The 21,739-nt window shown below is 42.0% G+C and overlaps 2 protein-coding genes across 6 annotated transcripts; one reads left to right on the forward strand and one right to left on the reverse strand.

Annotated features, from left to right (window-relative positions):
* Positions 1–1,297: 1,297 nt before the first annotated feature.
* Positions 1,298–8,336, reverse strand: ube2g1a (ubiquitin-conjugating enzyme E2G 1a (UBC7 homolog, yeast)). Its single transcript, XM_037120092.1, has 6 exons — positions 8,196–8,336; positions 5,830–5,932; positions 5,583–5,680; positions 4,588–4,766; positions 4,106–4,224; positions 1,298–2,629 (listed from the first exon to the last, which is right to left on the reverse strand). Exons 1-5 carry the CDS (start codon positions 8,239–8,241, stop codon positions 4,138–4,140), a joined length of 513 nt encoding a protein of 170 aa, XP_036975987.1. The 5' UTR covers positions 8,242–8,336; the 3' UTR covers positions 1,298–2,629; positions 4,106–4,137.
* A 165-nt stretch (positions 8,337–8,501) lies between these two features.
* Positions 8,502–18,646, forward strand: spns3 (spinster homolog 3 (Drosophila)). Of its 5 annotated transcripts, none has more exons than XM_037120085.1 (14): positions 8,547–8,683; positions 10,411–10,551; positions 12,482–12,734; positions 12,824–12,889; positions 13,118–13,254; positions 13,504–13,655; positions 14,681–14,747; positions 14,828–14,970; positions 15,567–15,719; positions 15,818–16,007; positions 16,967–17,032; positions 17,123–17,221; positions 17,341–17,512; positions 18,033–18,646. In XM_037120085.1, exons 2-14 carry the CDS (start codon positions 10,528–10,530, stop codon positions 18,128–18,130), a joined length of 1,620 nt encoding a protein of 539 aa, XP_036975980.1. In that variant the 5' UTR covers positions 8,547–8,683; positions 10,411–10,527; the 3' UTR covers positions 18,131–18,646. The 5 variants fall into 5 exon arrangements, with proteins under 5 accessions (XP_036975979.1, XP_036975980.1, XP_036975981.1 ...); XM_037120086.1 differs by lacking the exon at positions 8,547–8,683 and adding an exon at positions 8,871–8,983; XM_037120087.1 differs by lacking the exon at positions 8,547–8,683 and adding an exon at positions 11,601–11,685.
* The last annotated feature ends 3,093 nt before the right edge of the window (positions 18,647–21,739 follow it).

Below are 21,739 nucleotides of genomic sequence, written 5' to 3' on the forward strand. Positions count from 1 at the left end.
TAATTGATAGTTTACCACATGACGATTACTGTTCTTCTTGCATGGAGGTAATTACATTGTGTGCTGTATTATTTGCTCTCTAATTCACAATAGGTTGACATCAGCGCTCGAGTTGATGATATATATATATATATTCATACGAAAGTGTTAAAATGTGTTAGCTTGAGGATTTTTCGTTACTTGGAAAAAGATGTCCTCTTTGAAGACACAGTCGCTTGTGCTTTTATTGTGAGGGTGAGAAAATGGAGGGCTGTCTCCAACTTGGGTTGAGAGAAGTTTCTGATCCAAAGAGATTTAAGTGTTATATGTGTTCAACTGGTGAGTGTCAATCTTGCGTTGCCTTCAGGTGCTCTTGGTAACTGGTGTACCACAGTAGGGTACAGTTGGAAACACAGTTGGAATTACAGTGGATTAAATTAAAGTCCCTAAAATGACAATTAATGCAAAGATTGACCCATTTATGACAAGACACTCTCTATTAAGATCTCTTGAGTATGAAGGAGCTATTGTAAAATCAAACAGCTGGGGATAGTCATATCTGGTTTGGTGGGGCTCATATGGCATTGTACCACATTTCTGTTTCCTAAAAATAAATCTAATGGATTCTACTGTACATGCATTATGTGTAAGAAGCTTGACAGCATCAAGTTGATCAAGTCAGTCATCTGCTCACTTAATCCCCTAAACAAAGGGTTGCAAATTTTAAGGATAAGGGAAATAAAATGACACAATGCTGCAAATGATAAAACCCTGAAATTAATTATACTTTGTTTTCGAGAGGACTGCCTCCGAAATCGTGATATTTGGTTTACTGTACTGTGGAAATCAGCAGATTCTTACATTTGTTGTATCACGTCTTGTTTTACCTAGATCGTGGGTCATCATCTTCATATATGTGGCAGTGTGGTCTCTCAAAGTAACACTGGATTCATTACGTGAACCTGATCCAAAAGCAATCTGTGAATAAACACTGTTGACTGGCAGATCTTATAAAAAAAAAAAAAAAGCAAAAGAAGAAACTGTATACTCTAGGCGTAATCCCCTTAATCTATGAAAAACTTATCATGTAATAATCCCAAAATACATAGACTGATGAATGACCATGCTGAGAAAACTGATAAGGGAGTTGAGTTTAAACTTAGGAAATGCTGTTCAAATATCTGCAATATTTAGTGGACATTTTCTTTAAAAAAAAAAAAAAAAAAAGGAAAATAAACCACATTAGAAAGGCCCCATCCTATAAATAAATGTCAGTTGTGCAATTAAAACAAGTTTGGTACATGAAAGGTTTCTGCTGTCTTTGTCATAAGCGATTGTGTAATTCATGTTGTATCCAAAACACACCTTGATTAAATACACAAGTAAATATTGAAAAAAAGTCATATTTTAGAAGAACTCACTACAGGTGACAGGTTTCATGACATGAAAAATATACATCAGTATTTTGTCTTTGTACATTAGGCAAAACTGCAATAGTTCAGTGAGCAGAATAATCATGAGATCGTGGATCGGGGAGAAAGAGCAACAAAGCAAAAGGGGCGCACATACTGTATACACAAACACTCAAACATTCGCAAACAAAAATCCCAGAAACATTCAGCAAAAAACAAACCAAAACAAAAAAATTACGATAAAGCATGCATAACAATTCCTACTGAGGACAACACAGAAGAGGAAGAGAGGTTGCTAAAAGAAAAGAATATTGGAGAAGAGGACCTCAAAAATTAACATGTGTACACTTGATACTAGGGGAGTTATTGCTACACCAAATTGTAACCAATACCCTAATTATACAGATTCCCTGTGTACTGGCTATTAAATAAATTCACACATTGGTGGTACACAATTTCTCCATCTTTTTTTCCAACATTTCTTAACACTTGTTCAATGCAGGGTGAAGTGGCCAGGCATTTTATTAGGAGGCACTTTTGAAAAAAGATCAACAAAACTTAGCATGCACAAAAATTAAGGGGTATGTTGCCTTTCGGATGGTAAGACTCATAACTGATAAAGAAAACAAAATCATTCGGTGCACGTGTGTTGAGCTATGAGAATGCTGAAGAACCAACATAATAACGGCCGTGTGTTCTAATATGGCGGTATTCCTCCTTCATCGGTCATTCACGTCTCACTTGAATCGATCAAGCTCTTCACAGGTGACATTCCTCCAACAGCATCGCAATTATCTTTCTATTTTAAAGACCTCCTGTTAAAACAATCTACAGAGAACTAACGCATGCTGGAGATGAGAAAGGGAAAGTGAACAAAAATAAATCTATCTGAGCCAGCGCTACTCATTTGGTCTAAGTGTCTCGATGGATGGAAAGGGAGCTTATATATTATCCGGTTTAGTCTGTGCTATATACATGTCTTTACAATATCTTCCTGAATTTTGAAGCAGTTCATAGACTTGAAAAATGTTTTATCATCTTCTGGGTTGTTTGTGTTGTTGATTTTTGTTTTTAATTGGCACTTGCTTGGCGGTTTTCTGTCAGCCTTGGTAGTCTCTGTTATGTTCTATTGCAGCCTACAGTAGCCAGTCTGTTCCTGCCAAAATAAAGGAGGACAAGCCTGACGACAGGGTGGAAGAGTGCAGGAAACAGTGCCATGTTGATTTCCAATTGGAGACCTGTGGGAAAACACACATGTAATGACAGGAAAAACAGTTAGGAAGCTGGCGAGACAGATTATACGCGTGATAACGTCAAGGGCAAGGAACAAATATGAAATGAACAAAAAAAGAGCAGCCAGCGTGTTAGACCAGATGGATGCGTGTGCAATTCAAAGTTTAAGTTTGAAGTGTACATTCCCTGAAATGCATGACTCAGACAACAGCATAAGATGACTATTTTAACCAACACTAACCCTTTCATCTGAGTGGCCGTTACACTGTGACTAAGTTCAGCTGAATCAACACTTCTCTAAAACAGAGAACCTTTATGCAGCGAGGATTCACTGCAGGACCGTTGTGTCTGGATTTGTTCTGGCGTGGTGCACCTAGTAAAAGTGGTAACTAGTACCGTTTTATATCAAAGTTTTTAAATGTGGGTAAAACTGTCTAAAAATGGCCATTGATTCTGTTTTAATTGTGAGTGGAAGTTTGCCTTTCTGTTTATTTCTATTTTCTTCTTCTTGAGTGTCACATTTGTCATAACAAACGCGCTAGAAAACCAGGAACTGAAAGCAGCAGATTGTATGTCTTTATAGTACACCCAGAACACATTAAATTCATTTAAAAAAAACAATCAATAAAATTCTGAAACAGACATGGTTTTTCCAGAGCTGATGATTGTGCCAAGGTGCGACACATCTCACTTCTCTCTCATCTCTGCTCAGAGTTGCAGAGTGCAATAATCATCAGGTTGCTGGTAAGGATCAGGTTCTGACATTGAAGTCACAGACAATGTACGGGTGGTTAATCTTTAAGTATATTTTACCTTTGTCTCTCTGTAAAACTCAGTGCTGACCAAGCTGCCTTAGTCTCCTATGTCTCAGCCAAAAAGCTGCAGTCCTACGCTGAAGTGAAAGGAAATGCCTCTCTGCTGATATGCAAACAGTTGTTATTATTAAGCAGCTTTTTGTTACACCACTTTCGCTATTGTTACTGCCCCTAATTGAGAATATGTGTGATAAAAAGTTGCCCTTGTGAAAAAGCAGAAGAGAAACTAGACTAAACGGGCTGGACACGTCGCACCCAGACACTCACTGACCTCCCTGACAATGCCTGAAAGCCGACTGTCGGTCTGGTGTCTAGAAGCTATAACTTCAACATACATAAAAGCATTGCGCCTGACAATGGGCGAAAATTAGCATGTCCACCTAGGTGTTGTGTTTTCATCACAGTCGAGTGAGTCAGTCAGAGCTGGAGACTACTGCAGAGCCATTTGAGTGAATGCTGATGCTGATGCATCATTACCATTAAAGCGAATGCTAGACGTTAGTGGTTTCTGTTGTCCAAGTTGAAAAGGGTGTCAGTGTAGTTCACATTTTAATCACAAGACCTTTTTTACTTGAGTTTCACCAGGTATAACATTTCTGAACAGCTGAATTTAATTGAAAGTCAAGAGCAAAAGGTTTTAAAATGGTTTGAGTCGAGAATACTTGCCCTGAAAACGTGAAGCTAGATCGTTGCTAATATCACTCAAACGCAGTCTCTTGGCTTTTTCGTACACAACGGGCAACTTTCCTCTTGAAGGCGCCGTGTCTGTCCTCCCTCCACTCTTTCTGCAGAGGGGAAAAAGGTAAAGACAATTTAGTTGTCTAATATATACGTACATGTATCTTTAACTTTACTCCATTCTCTCTCACATAATGGTGGATTATTTAGCATTTTACTCAAAGCCTTTATAGATTTATCAAAAAAAAAATCAAAATTAAGAAGTAATTAACTGATTATTTCTGCAATACATTTACTATTTAATGCCATCCAAAACATAAATCAGCTAATTCTTGGAATTCACTGAAATATGTGGACAGACAGATAGGCATTAGATGACCATCAGACGTTTTAAATAGCAAAGACTTGAGAAAAATATTTTATTCAAATAACTGTTCTAATCAACGTTTCTAACCTACAAGTACACTTACTGCAGCATCCACATTTGCTGGTGAGTCGCCATTTGGGTCTGCCAGCATAGAGATAACACTAATCATGATGGTTTCCACTGTGTGGATAGGCAGCCAGCGCTCCTCTGGTTTCTCATAGCCGTACTTATCCTCCCCGGGCTCGTGCAAAATAGAAATACATACATCTCCATTCTTGTCAACTGGGGAAACAAACAAACAAATCTTTACAAATCTTTACAAATGTAAAATATAATTTATCTGCTGGAAAATGCTTTTGCTAGTTCTGTGGTTTGACATGACATTTAGCCAATGAACTACCAAACTGATTTATGATATTGTTTGTAGACAGTGCCTATGAAAAGTATCATCCTCCACTTTGAGTCAACATTTTGCAGAGGCACCCTTGAGTCTACAGTATGTCTACAGTATCAGCTTTGCACAGAAACAGGTTAAACAGATTAAAAAAATAAATGTATTCCATATGTGCAAAAACTCAGAGGTGCATCTATTTCATTCCACTGTTCCACAAACTACATAAAAAATATTAACATACCATAACACATAATTTGTAACAGAGTGACATGCTGTAAGGAATAAAATATCATCAATATCCAATATGAGGCTACTCTATTTTCTTCAAAGTGAAAATTGGGCATGTGGGTACTTTATTGTACCAACAAAAGTTCTGCTTAAAAATGTACTTTGTTACACTCTTCATGACCCTGCAGCATAAAGGTTTTCTTCTGAATGTTTTATTTTAAAGAGGGCAGGTGAAGACAATAAAGTAAGTCAATAACGGGCATGATATGACTATGTTATCTTAAATTCCCAATATTCATGTAGTAAAAAATATATAGAACCGTGTGATAGCCCTATTACTAACATAAAAGGTAAAACCCTGATTTCTAAAATGGATCACTAAATCGCCATCTCTGTGAAAGACATGCCCTCAACCTCCTCAAACAGGTCTACAAAAACAGGCAAAATCATACACAGTGTGCTACACTTGTACCTACCATTAGGGTGCCAAATATCTGTGATGAATTTCATTTTAGGTGGCCTGAGAGGGTAGTCTTTGGGAAATGTCAGATGAGCTTTAAACACACCACCTTCACTGTGAAAACAAAGAGAAAAATCAATAGGTGAACACTGTACACGTTTCAAAACAACCAGAGCTACGCTGACATCAAAAGTTGCTCAGAGCACAACATAGTAAGACATCTGTACTACCACATCTCATGTATGATACAGTGTTAGACTTACTACAGTGTGTCTGGGGGCCCGATGATGAGGACTTCCCATCTGTAGAGATCATTGTCCTCAATCAGGCCTGCTGAGAATCCCTCCACTGGGTTTTTGTTCAGCTCTAGATTTAAAAAAAAAAAAATGAGAAAGTCAAATAAATGGTCAATGGCTCATATCATAGTACCTACAGCATGTTAACTAGACTGACGTTGTGCTTTCCTGAAGACTGCTGAGGAGACAACCTAAGCCTTGTATTAGGAGACCTTGGCTGGGGCTTGAATGAGAACCAGCAGTGTGTTGAAACCACACACCACCCAAATAGTCTGAGGCCAACACTTAGTCAATCACACCCCAATTCTCCAGATATGTTTTGCACTTTGCAAAAGGTAACATGTTATTTATATTTAGCGTTAATATTTATCGAAAAGCTGTATGAAGAAATATTATAACCACTCATGAAGGTGGTATCAGAACACTGATTGTGAGCAGGGATCAGAATTCTGTTAAAGATCAGTGGTTCTTTTGGGTACCCTACTGAAGTGTGACAGTCCCATGTGCCAATCTGTTAGTTACAATGGCATCTCCTTAACACTGCTACTGAATTCAGTTAAATGCTTCACAATAGAGCAGATCATGCAGATGATAACAAAACACATATCTAGATTGCTTGCCAACATTTCCCCTTACAAAGATTTCCTGCCATTTAAATGACATTTTGGTCACCACTCCTCCTATATTTCATCAAATCTTCATAACATTTTGTATTTAGCATATCTAAATGAAACATTAGAAGGTTCATTTTGTGACTGTCCCAGCCATATATATATATATAGCCTAGGGGCTATCCTTGGCCCTGGGCACAGGTGTTGACCCGGTGTTATGCCAAGCTCGAGTCAAGCCGGGGTTGAATATCCGTGGAAAATGACAGAAATGTTTACACTCTAGAACGCCACATGACTACTTTAGCTAAATTTCACACTGACAACATTTAGCCCCGTATTTTAGTCAATTTCCAAGTGAAAATCAAACAGATTTAGGGCTGTACCTGCTCTGGAACATGGCCAGCGAGCCCTAAGTTAGTACCACGACTATGCCTGAAAACTTTCTGGGCCTAAGAAGGCTAGGAATGCTTTTAGCCCAGGGCTAAATAAGTAAGTAAAATAAGTAAAAAGACCTTCAGGGCTTTCTAAATGGTTGATGCTATTCAGTTGGCACACTAACAGGCATTTTAGCTTTCTGCACGTGTTAACAGTCACGTTTCAAACTAGATGCTTCTGTGCTACAAGTGAAGTCTGACACTTCAACATAATTACTTGATGGTCAGATACATGAGTTTCAGTGCTGCTTTAGAACACATAATAAGTGGATGTCTAACAAAAAGCATGCATTTGTCAATGAAAATGTACTTATTACTTTATATCAATAGTCTCTCTATCAAATCCAAGTAAGTATAAGGATATATGAAATACCAAGGGTAATTTAAATTTCTGACATTAAGCTAGTTGTCTTCTTTTTTTCGTTCTAATCTCACACATTCAGGTCCAGGTGCATTACCCATCATGATGGAGACAGACATTTGAAAATCTGCTAACGAGCACAGTATGTCCCTGACAGGTTGCATATAGAATTTACGATCTTAAATAAAACCAGAAATCTAACATAAAGCGTTAGCTACATGTCTATTCAACTCAGCTGCCTTTATAAAGTGGCTAATATCAGGGTAGCTCAATTTAATTCGCAACTGACTCTGCTCAAACAACGAACAGAGATAAGTTAGCTTGTTAGCTTGGGCTGTTGAAGCTAACAACAGTGACAGCGGCTAACTTGAACCGACAGATGTAGCGAGTTGGCTAAATATGTTAACAATTCAATGTGGTTAGCACGGGAAACTGGGTCAACTAGTGCAACGCTGCTTAGATTCATGCATAAATTCAGTAACTGGCATCACGTTAATCGCACAAGTAGCAGACGTCATGTCTTAAAAAAAAAAGAAAACACCACTTGTTATGTCAGGTAAAGTATATGTAAACACATCGAGCCAGGTAGATGCTAACGCTCGGCTAATTGCTTTTAGCTAGCCCGACACTAGAAAGTCGTTGGGACTTCTGACAGCGGCTTTCAACTGAAATCAGTATGCAACGTCGAAGCACACATCTGAAAGAGTTGGGTTCTCCTTACAGACTGCAGGCGTTTATTTTTCATGAGACAACTGTGTCCGTCGACTTCCACTGCTACAATCTCCACGCAGTTTATTTGTCATGGGACGTTAACGTTTGTGTGGAAGCTTCAAGAAAACAGTTTGCGCCAGCACCATCGTTTGAATCACAGCTAACGGTAGTGTTTAGCTAGGCATCCAGCATCAATTAACACCAAGGATTGATTACCTGCAAGCTGTCTCTTGAGTAACAGCGCTGACTGAGGCTCTGTCATAGTTTAACGAATGTAATGCAGCTATGTTCAATGGCAATATTTAGAGGTAACGGCTTTGATTTAACGTTCACCAAACACTGCTCCGTCTCCTCTATTTTCCGTTTAGCATTCTCGTCATTCTTCTTCTTCGCCTCCTTCTCTTGCTACTGCTGCTACCGCTTCTTCTTCGTGGAAATGTTGTTTTCGTTTCCCGCAGCCGGCTTCCATTTTGGTGCGTCACTGCCATCTCCTGGACATTCCTTCGATCGCAGTCTTCTCTTGTACTTACTGCAACACCCCTTACCCTTCACAAAGAATGAACTCAAGGAAAATTAAATTAGTTGATTTTCAATCAAATGTCGCGCCGTCAGCTAGCTTCTTATACATTCTAGAGACTGACATGAAGGCGCGGCATTCTGAGAATAGCACGGAAAAGACGGAAAAGAAAAGGGATGAACTTCGTGTGAGTATAGTAATTTCCTCTATGGCTGCTGTGCTACATCTATAATTTCTGACATCAAATCACTCAGTTCACGGGATGAGACTCACTGAAAGGTTATAGTCATACAAGAACACTGAGGCCTTTCATCGAACTGATGTGATATTAGAGCACGGTGTTGGCTGCAGTACTCACGGCGGACACTAGATGACGCCAACTGACCCGATCTTGACGGCCCCTCTGACACCATGACAAAAATGAACAGATTCTTCTTACTGCAGATAAATGTCAAGTGTCCCTGGCTTAATCCACCGTAATTGTAAGGTAATTGATGTATGTATTAGAGCCCACACATGTTGTCCATATCTCTTAATATGTAACATTAACTGCTATTCTCATTTAACACTAATATATCACAACTTAGCCCACTTCCTCATGCAAAAGAGAGAGCTGATCGCAGGCCATGATGAGGGTGGGTTTTCATTGTCTCTGTCGGAGGAAGTGGCAGATCGTAATCACATTTTCTTTTTCAGCTTCGTTTGTGGCTGGTGAACCAGTTGCTGCTTGTTTTTAAAAACTGGTTTCCCACAGGCACGACAGACACCACAGAGGTGCATCTTTTGGTCAGTGCATAGGCCTCCAGTTTCCCTGCATTGTTGGGAACAACTGTTACCCCTTTTCCACTGGTCAGAAATCCCACTCAAACCCGTGTAGGTGTGGAATGGTAATGTGCAAACTGGGCATTTACACTTGAGTCAGCTGACCCTGCAGTAGACCCCCCACCCCTTTTTTTTTAAATCAACTCGGCCTGGCCAAAAACGTTTGACTTACCGGGTGTGAAAATACCTGGATCGTCGACAGAGACCAACTTCTGGTTTAGCTCCTGGCTAATTGAATGGGGATGAAGTAATCTTATTATGCGGCTCTTCTGCAATTTCCAAATGTCACTGGACTGAATGGCTCAGAGTAGCATGGTGAGACGAGTCGCGTATTGTTGTTTTCTCTTCTATTACAACTGTTTCCTGTGCTTTCGAGACATGAAACGTGATGTCCGTGACGTACAATGTAACGCTGCAGATAAAAATCACAGCCGGGCTGCCTTGCCTGTGGGAAGTGGAAAATGGGGTCCATAGGCAGGTTGACCAGTGTTTAAGAAAAACATGTAGACCCACAAATTTTGGTGGAAAAGTGGTATAAGTAACTGTGGAAGTGTTGTTCCTGGCTCTGCATGCTTACACTGGCATCCAAACGCGACTGGTCCTTGGACCACTGTTGCTCCGAAAAGTGTAAATAGATAAAATCTTTTGTTTATCCTCTCATGGACATGTCAGAACATGCAACATTAGCTCTGGTTTTTGATATAAGACAGTCAGAACCGGTTTTAGTTGGTCCTTGGTCATGATAAACCAGCTGCCAGTGGTTCTTTGTTTTAGACAGGCAAAGTGCTGGTGCCAATCTGGAACTAGTTTTCTAACCAGAACCAGTTCTTTGACAGTCGAAGGTACAAGAGTAAGCACCGACACCGAACCAGCACCTGAACCATCTTGGTGGAAAAGGGGTAACAGAATTTCCGCATAGCATATTATTGGAATTGGTAGAAGTAATAACGGCTGTTTAGCTGTGATTATGATCACATTTGACGATTGTTATTTCACACAGTGTTGCATGGCTCCCTGTCAAAGCATAGCAAACTGATTTTTATTTGCATTTTTTTTCCCTCTCTCTTGCCTCTTTCTTATCCTCAATTCCAGGAGCACTGGAATTAGTAGTTTTTCCCGTTCGGCCGTCGTCGGTGAAGGTTTCCAACATGACAAGATCTTACTCTCTTGCGTTCCCCAAACAGACAGGGCCACCTCTGTCCTGACTGGATGAAGCAGGCAGGGATACGGGAGGTCAGTTCTTTAAACGGAGGCATTCGCTTCATCATGTCACAGTTCAACAAACCACTTCACAGAACACTCTGTCCTGTGCACTCTCTCAGCTGAAGGGGTATGCTGATGTTCAGAATACAAGTTCTGCTTGTTTTATTTTTTTTTTTTTTAAACTTAGTCTGGAATTCACATGAATAGTGGAGGAGGATTGTTTGACAAGGAATATAAGGACACGGTGTGCATGAAAACCTCATGGGCAGCAGTCTGTCTTATGGCTTGTTTGAAGACGAATCGTTTTCCCTGTACGAGAAACACAGTCTCACAATCACAACCTGATCGACTGCTGCGAAAGAGATGCTCTAGCATTTTAATACACTTACATTATTATATATATCAGGCCTCCAATCAAACAGCTGTTTCAGACCACAGTTTGGCTGAGAGTTAAGGAAAAATAATAATAATAATAAAAAAAAAAAAACAGCATCTCTTTTCTTAGCTGTCTGTGGGAGTGCCCCAATTAGATTATCTTCAAATGTATTTTAAGGCGCATAATTGTTACGGAGTCCAAGTCACAAGTTAGTTTGATTGATGGGCAGTACCACTTTTCAGTTATCCAATACCTAGTATGTGGCACTGATCACCACAATGTATCAGAGGCAAGTATCTCTTCTCAAAAATACTAATGACTAAATAGAAGACAGAGCTGTAGCCACAAAAAGTCACAACACATTCATCTATAGCTCACCACCTCGCACCCACACACACATCGCCTCCTTCCCTTTTGTCCGTCTGTTGTGTGAATTGGGCGCACAAAGCTATTTAAAGTTATCAAAGAGTCGGGCGAGCAGCAAAATGAAACCTTTTGAACATAACTGTCTGGTTCCCTGCATATCATGTGCGAGAATGAACATGAAAGGTGGTGGGGGTTGGTATTTGACTTGTTTACAGCATTGCATAAGTGAAGATCTGTGTGAAGAGCATATGACCAGCCCCGAGTGGGCTGTTCCCTTTTGCTAACTCAATATCTCCTGAGGCATGTCAGAGCTGAGGCCTCTGTTTGCTTCTTCAAGCCTCAGGGACACACTCTGAGCCAACGGTCTCTGACTATGGAATGAAGGGAGAACATCGCAGAAGCGGGACCCCATCGACAAGCACGTGAGACCATTATTTTGTCTTTGTTTGACTTCACGGACACAATTTTGCAAGACAAAAGCTGAGGGTTTATGTCTGTATGGTGTGATCACATCAACACCTGCATCCGTGTTAAGTGTGTTTGGTAAAGGGAGCGAGGTCGTAGGTTGTTTGCAGACAAAGTTTAGAAGGTGACTGAATTGCACTAAGTTGTTAAGGAGATATGTTTCATGTACAATAGGGTCATTGTAATCGCACCACTGACTCTCTAACCAGGTCAGATGGCATGCTGGCCTCTCGCGCCACGCTGGAAATAATGCTTTTATTTGATAATCACTAGAATTACCCAGAAAACCTCATGGTGGTATTAAAAAGAATTTGAGTCATAATCCCTGTTCTCCTTTTCCGTTTCTGTTCTGACACACTTTGCTTGCGACAAATTGTTTTGTAATTGCCTTCGGTGTCATAAGGGCTATTTCTTCAGTGTTGTCACAAACCGCGTTAACTGTTTTACCCAGAACTAGACTATGTGCGCGGCGCAGGACTTTAAAAGCGGTCCTCCTCTTCACACCGTGTGCCATCAGGCTGATGAATGTACAATGGAGCAGAAACAGTCTCTTGATCCTCTGTGATGTAATCAGACTTTATCTTCCTGATGAAATCAAGAAATGCGACCTCTACAGACAGGGTCCTTCAGTCCTGTTGCTGAGCTTTATTGAGTTCTCTCATTACACTTGTTGCCAAGCTGTGCACGAGCTGAACCACAGAGGAGAAACGGTCTCTCTCAAACCACGTCGTACTGTACATTGTCTGTTCCCAGGTGAGGAGAGAGCTGCTCACCATGGAGCCAAACGGATCAGTGTCGCCCCCCAAGGACAGGCCGAGGCCTCGATGGAGCCGGTGCTCCAGCTCTGGTCTACGTTACGGCTCTTTCGTAAACAGCCTCTCATCACTCGCGGCAGCGGAGGAGGTAGTGCACAAATCACCTATATCGCCTCGACGCTCCTACATAGCTGTGGCCGTGCTCTGCTACGTCAACCTGATCAACTACATGGAGCGGTACACAATAGCAGGTTGGGTGATCTCTTGTGCACACATGACAACACTGCCTGTTAAAGCGACAGCCTTTGGTTGACCGACACGTTGTTTTGCTGTCACACAGGCGTGCTCATCAACATTCAGAAGTTCTTTGATATCAGTGACAGCGTGGCTGCACTTCTGCAAACAGGTATGATGGTGCACACACACGCCAGCCGCTCAGTTTCCTTTGTTTGTTAAGATGACCTTGTGTAACGCGTGCTGCAAATGAATTTCACAGCGCTCTTGGCACAGACGGAAATGTGGAATCACACACTCACTCACACGCACGAGTGTGCGGCGCGATGAAAGTTGGTATTACTTTGAGTGTCGTGGGTGGGTTTTTCCTTTCAAGTTATTCTCATTCATGTACTTGCAGTCTTCATCTGCAGTTTCTTACTTCTGGCCCCCCTCTTCGGTTACCTTGGGGACCGCTACAACCGGAAGTACATCATGATCGCTGGTCTGAGCATCTGGCTCGTGACTGCAGCCAGCAGCTCTTTTGTCAGTAAATGGGTAAGTGCAAAAAATAGATGCGTGGACACTCATTAGGAGCGAGAAAACAAGAAGCAGCAAGATGACACAAACCCACTTCCTGTGGCGCATCTTTTTTCTTCTTCCTCTATTTGACTTCATGACCCTGAATTTCTGTGCAATGAGTGTTTGATGGAGGGTTGTTCTCCGGTTACTCTTGTAGATTAAAAAGTGATTTTGTAACGTGTGTGCTGTTCCTGGCGGTAACGGTGGCGTCTTGATCCCTTTCAGCAATTCTGGCTCCTGATGCTGCTGCGAGGCATGGTCGGGGTCGGAGAGGCCAGCTACTCCACCATTGCTCCAACCATCATCGGTGACCTTTTTAGCGGGGCTAAACGGAGCGCCATGATCTGTCTCTTCTACATCTTTATCCCTGTCGGAAGGTTAGAAACCATCGCCTTAACCGTTTTAAGTTATGAATTGGTTGAGGAGAGGCAGACAGGACTGTGAAATGTTTTCTGTAAGCAAACCAACTTCCTCCCAAATCGCAGACACACAACTTCTCTACCCCGGAAAAGACAGAAACGACTGTATTTTTATAGAAAACTTCAGAGGGCTTAAACATCCTGTGTCAAGTTCTTGTTAAATATCGCACATACAGCTCATATTCAGGTTCGCGCTTTTATTTAGGATGTCTTCTGGCAATTACTGTTGAAAAATACACAATTTTTTTCTCACACTGTTCACTGCTGCACCTCTATTCACCCTCTGTCTGGATGATCCAGCTTTGTGCCTGACGCTTTAAGGCCACTATCCTGAATAGACCAGTCTGACCAGCGATGATTGGTCTCCACAGGCTCTCGCAGGCCTGAGCAGACGCTAGCAGAGAAACAGAAAGCATCCTGACTGATGCCATTACAAAGTGGCATGATTATTGCAAGGCCCAAGACAGGAAGACTTTGCAGCAGGACAGGCGCTGATAACCATCTAGCGAGCATCAGCGAAACATGAGGTTCACAGAGGATATCGATAACGGCATCCACCCCAGCCACAGCCTGTACGTTACAGTTTCAAATGTTATCCAGTGCCGACACGACAGACTACGAAGCAGCTGGTGTCTGCAGGCTGTGAGATTCTCGAATGCATCCTCTGCCTTCCGCCATAAAAAATAGTCTATCTTTGTGACTTATTGATTGATAGATCGAAATTTCTTATTTCAAACATTTACAATTTTTCATAAACAAACAGAAGAACAAAAGAGTAGTGCAAATGAAAACAGGGAATTCGTAGTAGTGAGAGAATTGAGATCTAATCGAGACCCATTTGTTGCAACTTGAGTTTCGTTGTACAACCCTGTGCTGTACAATGATAGATTAATTAACCTTGCATGTGTACAGGTTAATAGTATTGTTAAGCTTGTTTATGGCATTATCATCACTCATTGTGTTACAACTGGTTGTGTTTTCAGTGGTCTCGGATACATAACAGGAGCAGGGGTCGCTAATGTAGCAGGGGACTGGCGCTGGTCCCTCAGGGTGAGAACATTTAAACAGCATTTAAATCCGTCAATGCAAATGTTTGTGACAGATATCTTCACAGTTTGCTGCGTTCACAGATCACACCCATCCTGGGTGCAGGGGGACTCATCTTGTTGACCCTCTTATGCCCCAACCCACCCAGAGGTGCTGCTGAAACCCAGGGAGAGGGAGTTGCAATGCAGAGCTCTTACCGCGAGGACGTCAAGTATCTTCTGAAAAAGTAAGATGTGGGAACTAATATTGGTGGAATACTACAGCGTGGGCGGTCCCGGATTTATTAGGCCAATCAACATATTGATTGAGAGTCAATAAAAAATTATGATCAGGATAGAAAAGTAAACATGGCAGTGCTCTCTGGTGGACAAACTATGTCATGACATTACTTTTTCTATATGATGTCATTATTTTGGCATGGCCGTTTTACCATTTTTGGTTAATTTGTATACCACTATATTTGTAAGAAGCTCATATCAGGTTATAAAGTGGCCTTTGCATAGTTCCTTAAAGTGAAACTACGAGCAGAGTTTCATTTTGTGTCGAGCCCTCTTAGTGTTTTAAATATAACAATTTTGATGCTAGCGTAAAAAAGTGCCCCATGCACTCCCACTGAAAATGAGTTTGAACCGAAAACGAAAATACGGTCAATCTTAAAAGTGCCTCCTTTGTGGTGATGATGCTTTTACGCGAAAGTTTGACTCATACATATTCACAAAAAAAAGCCTAGGTTGCATTTTGGCGAGAGTTTCACTTTAAAGTTTACAGAGATATGATTGTCGATTGATATTTTCTCATCTGTTTTTGTTACTCTTACTTTAGTAAAAGTTACGTGTGGTCGACGCTGGGAGTGACAGCGACGGCCTTCCTCGTCGGAGCGCTCGGTTTCTGGACGCCTGCTTTTCTGTCCAGAGCTCAGGTCTTTCAGGGGCTCCAAAAGCCATGCGAGAAAGAGCCCTGCAACCCCATAGACAGGTGCAGCGTGACCTTTGACTTGTGCCATCTGTCATCTGTTTCGTTTCCTGTAAAGTCGCAACAAAGCTTTAACAATGCCGCTTCCGCTCCCTGTGCAGTTACATCTTCGGAGCTGTGACGGTGGTGACGGGCATTCTGGGAGGGTGTCTCGGCACGGTTTTGTCTAGGTGGTTCAGCAAGAAGAGGTCGAATGCGGACCCACTCATCTGTGCAGTGGGCCTCCTGGGATCAGCCCCCTGCCTCTTTATCGCCATCTTTGTGGCGACAGCAAGCATTCCCACCACTTACGTAAGAGACAAACGTATTCCGCTGTTGTCATCCTGTAGCTAAATGATTATAAATGAGACTGATATCTCCATGGTTAGATGGACTGGCGTGAAATCCTATGTAGACATTCATGGTCCTTTCTGACTCTTATTCCAGTGACAGCAGTATTGTTCTGAAGAAAGGAATAGATAGTCTAAATGTACAACTTTCTACAATAATGGAAGTAGGAAGTAGTAGAGACGTCAGATGTCAGGACTTTCCGTACCCCTGGTGAAGACACCACACAGTTGGATACCTTTTGAATTTTGTCAAGTTAGTGATGTAATCTAACTAAGTACGTATAGTATTGTAAGTACTTTGGGGTACTTGTACTTTCCTTGAGTGTATCTATTTGCTTCTACTATATACTTCCACTCCACTCCACTTTGGAGGCAAATATTGTACTTTTACGTCAAAACTTTAGTTACTAGTTATTATGCAAATCAGGGCCATATAAGTGCATTTTTCAGATTATTTGATTTTATTTGCCATCAGAATAAAATCACTAAATCCCTTCATCAGAGAAATGCTTGATATCTCAATGCTAGATATAATTGGCCAGGCCGAACATTTGTTAACCCGTAGTATACAGTATGTACATACATACAAATCTAGGCAGAATTGTACTTTTTGACTTTTGATCTATAAATACTTTTGATTTCAGAAAATGACTGTTGACACGATAACATGATATCTTTACTCAAGTACAACCTTTACAAGTGAAAGTAAAAGTACTTTTTACAGCACTCTGTAAAGGCATTACCGCTCCAAGATGTTGGAACAAATCATCAAAAGTTGCCATTACATCAAAAAGAATGAGAGATTTTCGGGGGAATATCAGAATTGACGCACTGACCTCATCAAGTGATTTGTAAAAAAAAAAACAAACAAACAAACTATTAATTTCTTGACTGATCAGTTTCTCAAACGTTTCATTTCAGGTATTCATTTTCCTAGGTGAAGTACTGATATCACTGAACTGGGCCGTCATGGCTGATATACTGCTGGTGAGTTTGAATGATGCTTGTTGTAACAAAAATAAGAAAAAGTCTGCTGAAACTTGAAGCCAACCCATTTTTTTTTTTTTTTCATTTCAGTACGTTGTCATTCCAACCAGAAGGGCCACAGCCGAGGCTCTCCAGATTTCAGTCTGTCATCTCCTGGGTGACGCTGGGAGTCCTTACCTCGTAGGATTGGTGAGATATGCTTCCACTTTCCCCCCTTACATTCATCAGCACTGCTTCATCGGGCTTGAGTGCGCCGCTTTTCTGCAAATCATTAAGGAATATTGCCGTCTTCACACCTGTATCAGTAGATATCTGATGCCATCCGCAAACAACAACCTGACACTCATGGCTGGAACTTCCAAAGTCTGAAGTACAGCCTGCTGGTCTGCGTATTCGTTGGGGCCCTGGGCGGACTGTTTTTCCTCTTGTGTGCCCTCTTCATCGCTGACGACAGGAAGGCCACTCAAAGACTTGTTGAAGGTGAGGTTTGGGTTCTAAAAATCAACACGTTCTGAGACTTTTCAGTTTTGTATTTCGGTGCAGGGTTTATGTGTGGAAGTCTATTAAGTCCTCAGCATTGTGTTTCGTCGTCACGCTCTCAGTCTCCGGCCCTTCCTGAACAATAGCCCTCTATTCAACTCGCTTACTACAAGATAGCACCCATCCTTATTCAGTTAGGGAACAAATTCTCCTTATCTGCACACATGCCCCAAGAACACAACTGGGCAGTCTAGTTTTTTTTCTGGCACAAGGGGAGGAGATGGGCCAAATTTGATAAAGACGACATTGTGTCTCTCGTTTGGATGTGAGTTGACCTCATTCCCTCCCTTCTGCTGGATTGTTAATTGTTGTGTGAGGCAGCTGCACGGACAGGGCGACCTAGCTGGCATCACCTTAGCTGATAAGAGTCGGTACCGTACTAACACGGTCTGCCATGGGCCGCTCTGATCCTGCACTGACAACTGTGTGTGTGTGTGTGTGTGTGTGGGTGTGTTCACAGGAGATCCTCCACCTCAGCCTGGTCCTGCCGCACCTCAGCCCTCTGAGCCCTCTGAGCCCTCTGAGCCCCCCCTGGAACTCAGCAACCGGGAGAAATGAGCACTGCTGAACAAAGGCAGCCATGCTGTCAATTTATCTGTAAATATTAGAAGTGAAGTCAAAATCCACTGTTGTCACGGACAGCAGGATTTTGGAGTCGACTTGAAGAGGTCCGTTTTCATCACTTCGCTGCCGCACGCTGATGACAAACGGAGAGAAAACTGTTCAATTCGCACAGTCGGACTTTTTAAAAAAAATATTCAATTCACCTTCTCTTAAGTATGCATTGTAATTCCTATAGTTGAAGTCAGTTTTATTGTGTACATCCCAAAGTATTGAATCCCAAAGTTCAAAGAGCTTTACGACTGTTGGACCACTGGATCCTCGATTCAGATAAGAGAAAGCTCATTCAAACAGGAGAAACAAAAGAAGAAACTGTGCAGACATTTTGACAGAATCAGTTCATAATTTATGGCAGTATTACCTCACCCTCTGGTGCACTGTGCAGTGTTGAAAAGTAAATGCCTATATTTTCAGATTTTTTTTTTTACTTCTAAATAAATGTTGAAGAAAATATGTGTCGGATCATTCTCTTCTTTCCAACCGTGGAGAACCTTTTCGACGTTCTAAGATGTACAGATGCATAAGTGTTAACTGTCTTGTGACAGTGATAGCTTTGCAGACACTAGGATTTCAAAATGGCCACGTTTAGTTGTGTGTGTGTGTCACTATTGTCTCCTTGTTCTTTTCCCTTTTCTTAAGGATTTCCACTGAATTTTGCTGGCAGCCATCTACACCCATGTGGCCAGCTCGGGCTGCAGATCTCTCCCCGTCTCCAGCTCAGTTTGGTTCACACAAACCTGAGGCAGAATGAGCTGAATTTGCCCAAGTATCCATCGTGAGGATCATCAGATTAACCCCTCCATCTATGAATGACCCAGCCAGCATGCAGCTGCCGCCTCCTAATGAGGACCGCAGGGGCCGCAGGCTGGTCCACAAACATATGCACATAATGGAGGTAAAGATGGATAAAGATGGCGCCGTATTCTCAGTGTTTACCGTAACAATAGACTGAAAGTCCGTCTCATAATCCTGCATTCACACTCATTCCAGGGGATTTATCTCGGAGGCGTCTCAGTACTCTGACACTACGTTGCCAATGCCTGTGAGAAAACAGTGTGTTTCTCTTTTAATGTTTTGTATTCAGTGTATTCTCTCCTCAGTTGTTCCGAGCGTGTCCACTAGATGGCACTGCTGCATTTCTGTTCACATGAGGCTACTGGTTCCTTTCATCAGTGAGGTGCAGTGGATCTGCCAGATGTTCACTGGGACCTCCAGGACAACTGCACCGAGTGTGCCAATGCAGCATGTACATAATGTGCATATTTACTGTAATGACCGTTAATATCCCTGTGTGTCTTGGGCAGCACTATTACACGTAATGATCTCACTGTAATGATATGACTTAGGTAATTAGCACTCCTTTTGGAAAACAATTTGTGGCATGTGATAGCAAGCAGTTTTGATTTTTTTTTATTATTATCAATGATATTTTTTATAGTTATCTTACTATAAGAGACAAGGAAAACACACACGGATAGATGTACGCACATACGTATTGTAGACCCACACCTATAACACATATACATACACAAATATACATACACACATCTTGCTACATACTGTAACCTCATCCTCTTGGAGGAGAAAACTGATAAATAGCTTATATGTCATTTTATGTTTTACTCCCAAGGTTGGGAGTTTGTTTTTTGTTTTGTTTTTTATTATATTATTACGAGTGTGTTCTGTAAGAATACACACTTTGTCCCGATCTTAGTTTTTGGTGAGTTTTTTCCTGGTTTATTTTGTAGTTACATCCTTGTGTGTCTTATTGTCACTTTCCACCTCCTGCTCACCGGTGTTCCCGGTGTTGTCTGTCCTTCCTGTTCTCCCTGATGTCCCTCCCCCCCACACCTGTCTCCCTTCATCCTTGTTACTTCGGTCTCTTTTTTGTTTTCCCCCTCACTCTTCGCTGCTTCCTGTGTGTCCCACCTGTCCCCGGTCCTGAACTCTGCTCGTGTCTACCTCTGTCAGTTCCTGTACTTCCACGTGTCCCCCTTGGTTTGTTGAGTTTTTACAGTTATGGATTTCTGTGTCGTGGCCTGTGTTTTGGCCGCCTGCCTTGGCTTTATTGGGCTTCTCTCTGCCTGCCTTTGTTGCCTTATCCTTTAGGATTTTGTATTTCTGTAGTTGGTCTATCAACACTCCTTAAAGTTCACCTTGTTTTCCATCTGCCCGCATGTTTTTGTCTCCTCACTGTTTGGCGATTGTGACACACTTGTGCATTCGGTCTGGCTCACCAGGATGATGTTGATGTGTGACTCATGAAGGGTTGTCATGTGTGCACGGTTACAGTCAGTACACCATTCTTTATTTTAAAATTATAATCCTGTTAGTAATTCTCTTTTTTCTTTTTTACCAGATGTATCTGTAATCTATTTATAACTGTATTTCTGAAAATTTACCGGAATCCAGTCCCCTTTTTGTGCATCCTGATTATGTAATGCCGGTGCTGTTGCTTGTCCATACCTTTCTGTCTCCATCATCTGTGTTGTTGTCTGTTTTGCGGACACCCACGTCACACCTCCACGCCCCAACCACACGAGCACCTTCGTCGTGTTAGCGCTTAGCACTACAACACAAAACCACACAGAGTACATATAAATACCTGGTAGGTGGACTGAAACCAGCCCCTCAACACCAAACGGAAGCATAAAGGCGTGTTCACAATGCATACTCTGGCATCGCTAACAGGATATAGTGTTCTAAAATGAATGTTCTGTAAACAAAAATAAACACCCCTACCCCCGGTTTCTAACCGCAGTCAATACCACCTCAATGTGTTGCCCAATTTTACACATACATCCGTTTTCAACACAAACACGAGGCAGACAGGTATTTGAACACCACAGCTTCACAGGTGTGCCTCCCGACTCTTTCTTTCCTTTTTTTTTTATAAGTCTCATCAGTTTTCACACAAGGTATGATGAAGGCGGGTGTGACATTGAAGGCTGAAGGTGGCGGGGATGTAATACGAGCACAGCTCAGACCGAAAATCCGGCAGGTTTCGGGCCTGAGCCCTGTATCGCCCATCAGCCATTTCTCTCGCGTCCTCATATGTGATGTGCCACCATGTAAAAATCCTCCGAGTGTTTACTTTTGATACCCGCTGAACCCTTAACCGAGCGCGAGTCTGTGACCTCTGCCGAGTTCACGGAACGCGAGAGGTGTTAACATTCGTCATCTTAAGCCTGGCTGCTCTCGCCTCAGACCGGCACAGACCAGACGAGCGGGACGTATTTACATACCCCAGTGTGACAGCTGCTTGTCAGTCACTTCAACTCTTCAGACTTCTGCTGCAGAGGCGTCCCCCGGCAGATTCTAACAGCTGCATGTCATTGCGTGTCTCCATTGTTTTGCACTGGAGTGAACCGCATGGGTGTGTGTGGGGGGGGGGGTCAAAGGTCACTGCCTCTGTCACCTTCACGGTCAAGGTCATGCTGTAAGGTCATGCTGTAATCGAGCTGCATTGTCATCACGATCTTGTTTACTTGTTAAGTAATGCACATGGGGACGACTTGGCTCAAGTGGGACGGTTTACCAGAATGT

The sequence above is a fragment of the Acanthopagrus latus genome, chromosome 13 (assembly GCF_904848185.1).
Source record: "Acanthopagrus latus isolate v.2019 chromosome 13, fAcaLat1.1, whole genome shotgun sequence".
NCBI classification, from domain to species: Eukaryota; Metazoa; Chordata; class Actinopteri; order Spariformes; family Sparidae; genus Acanthopagrus; species Acanthopagrus latus.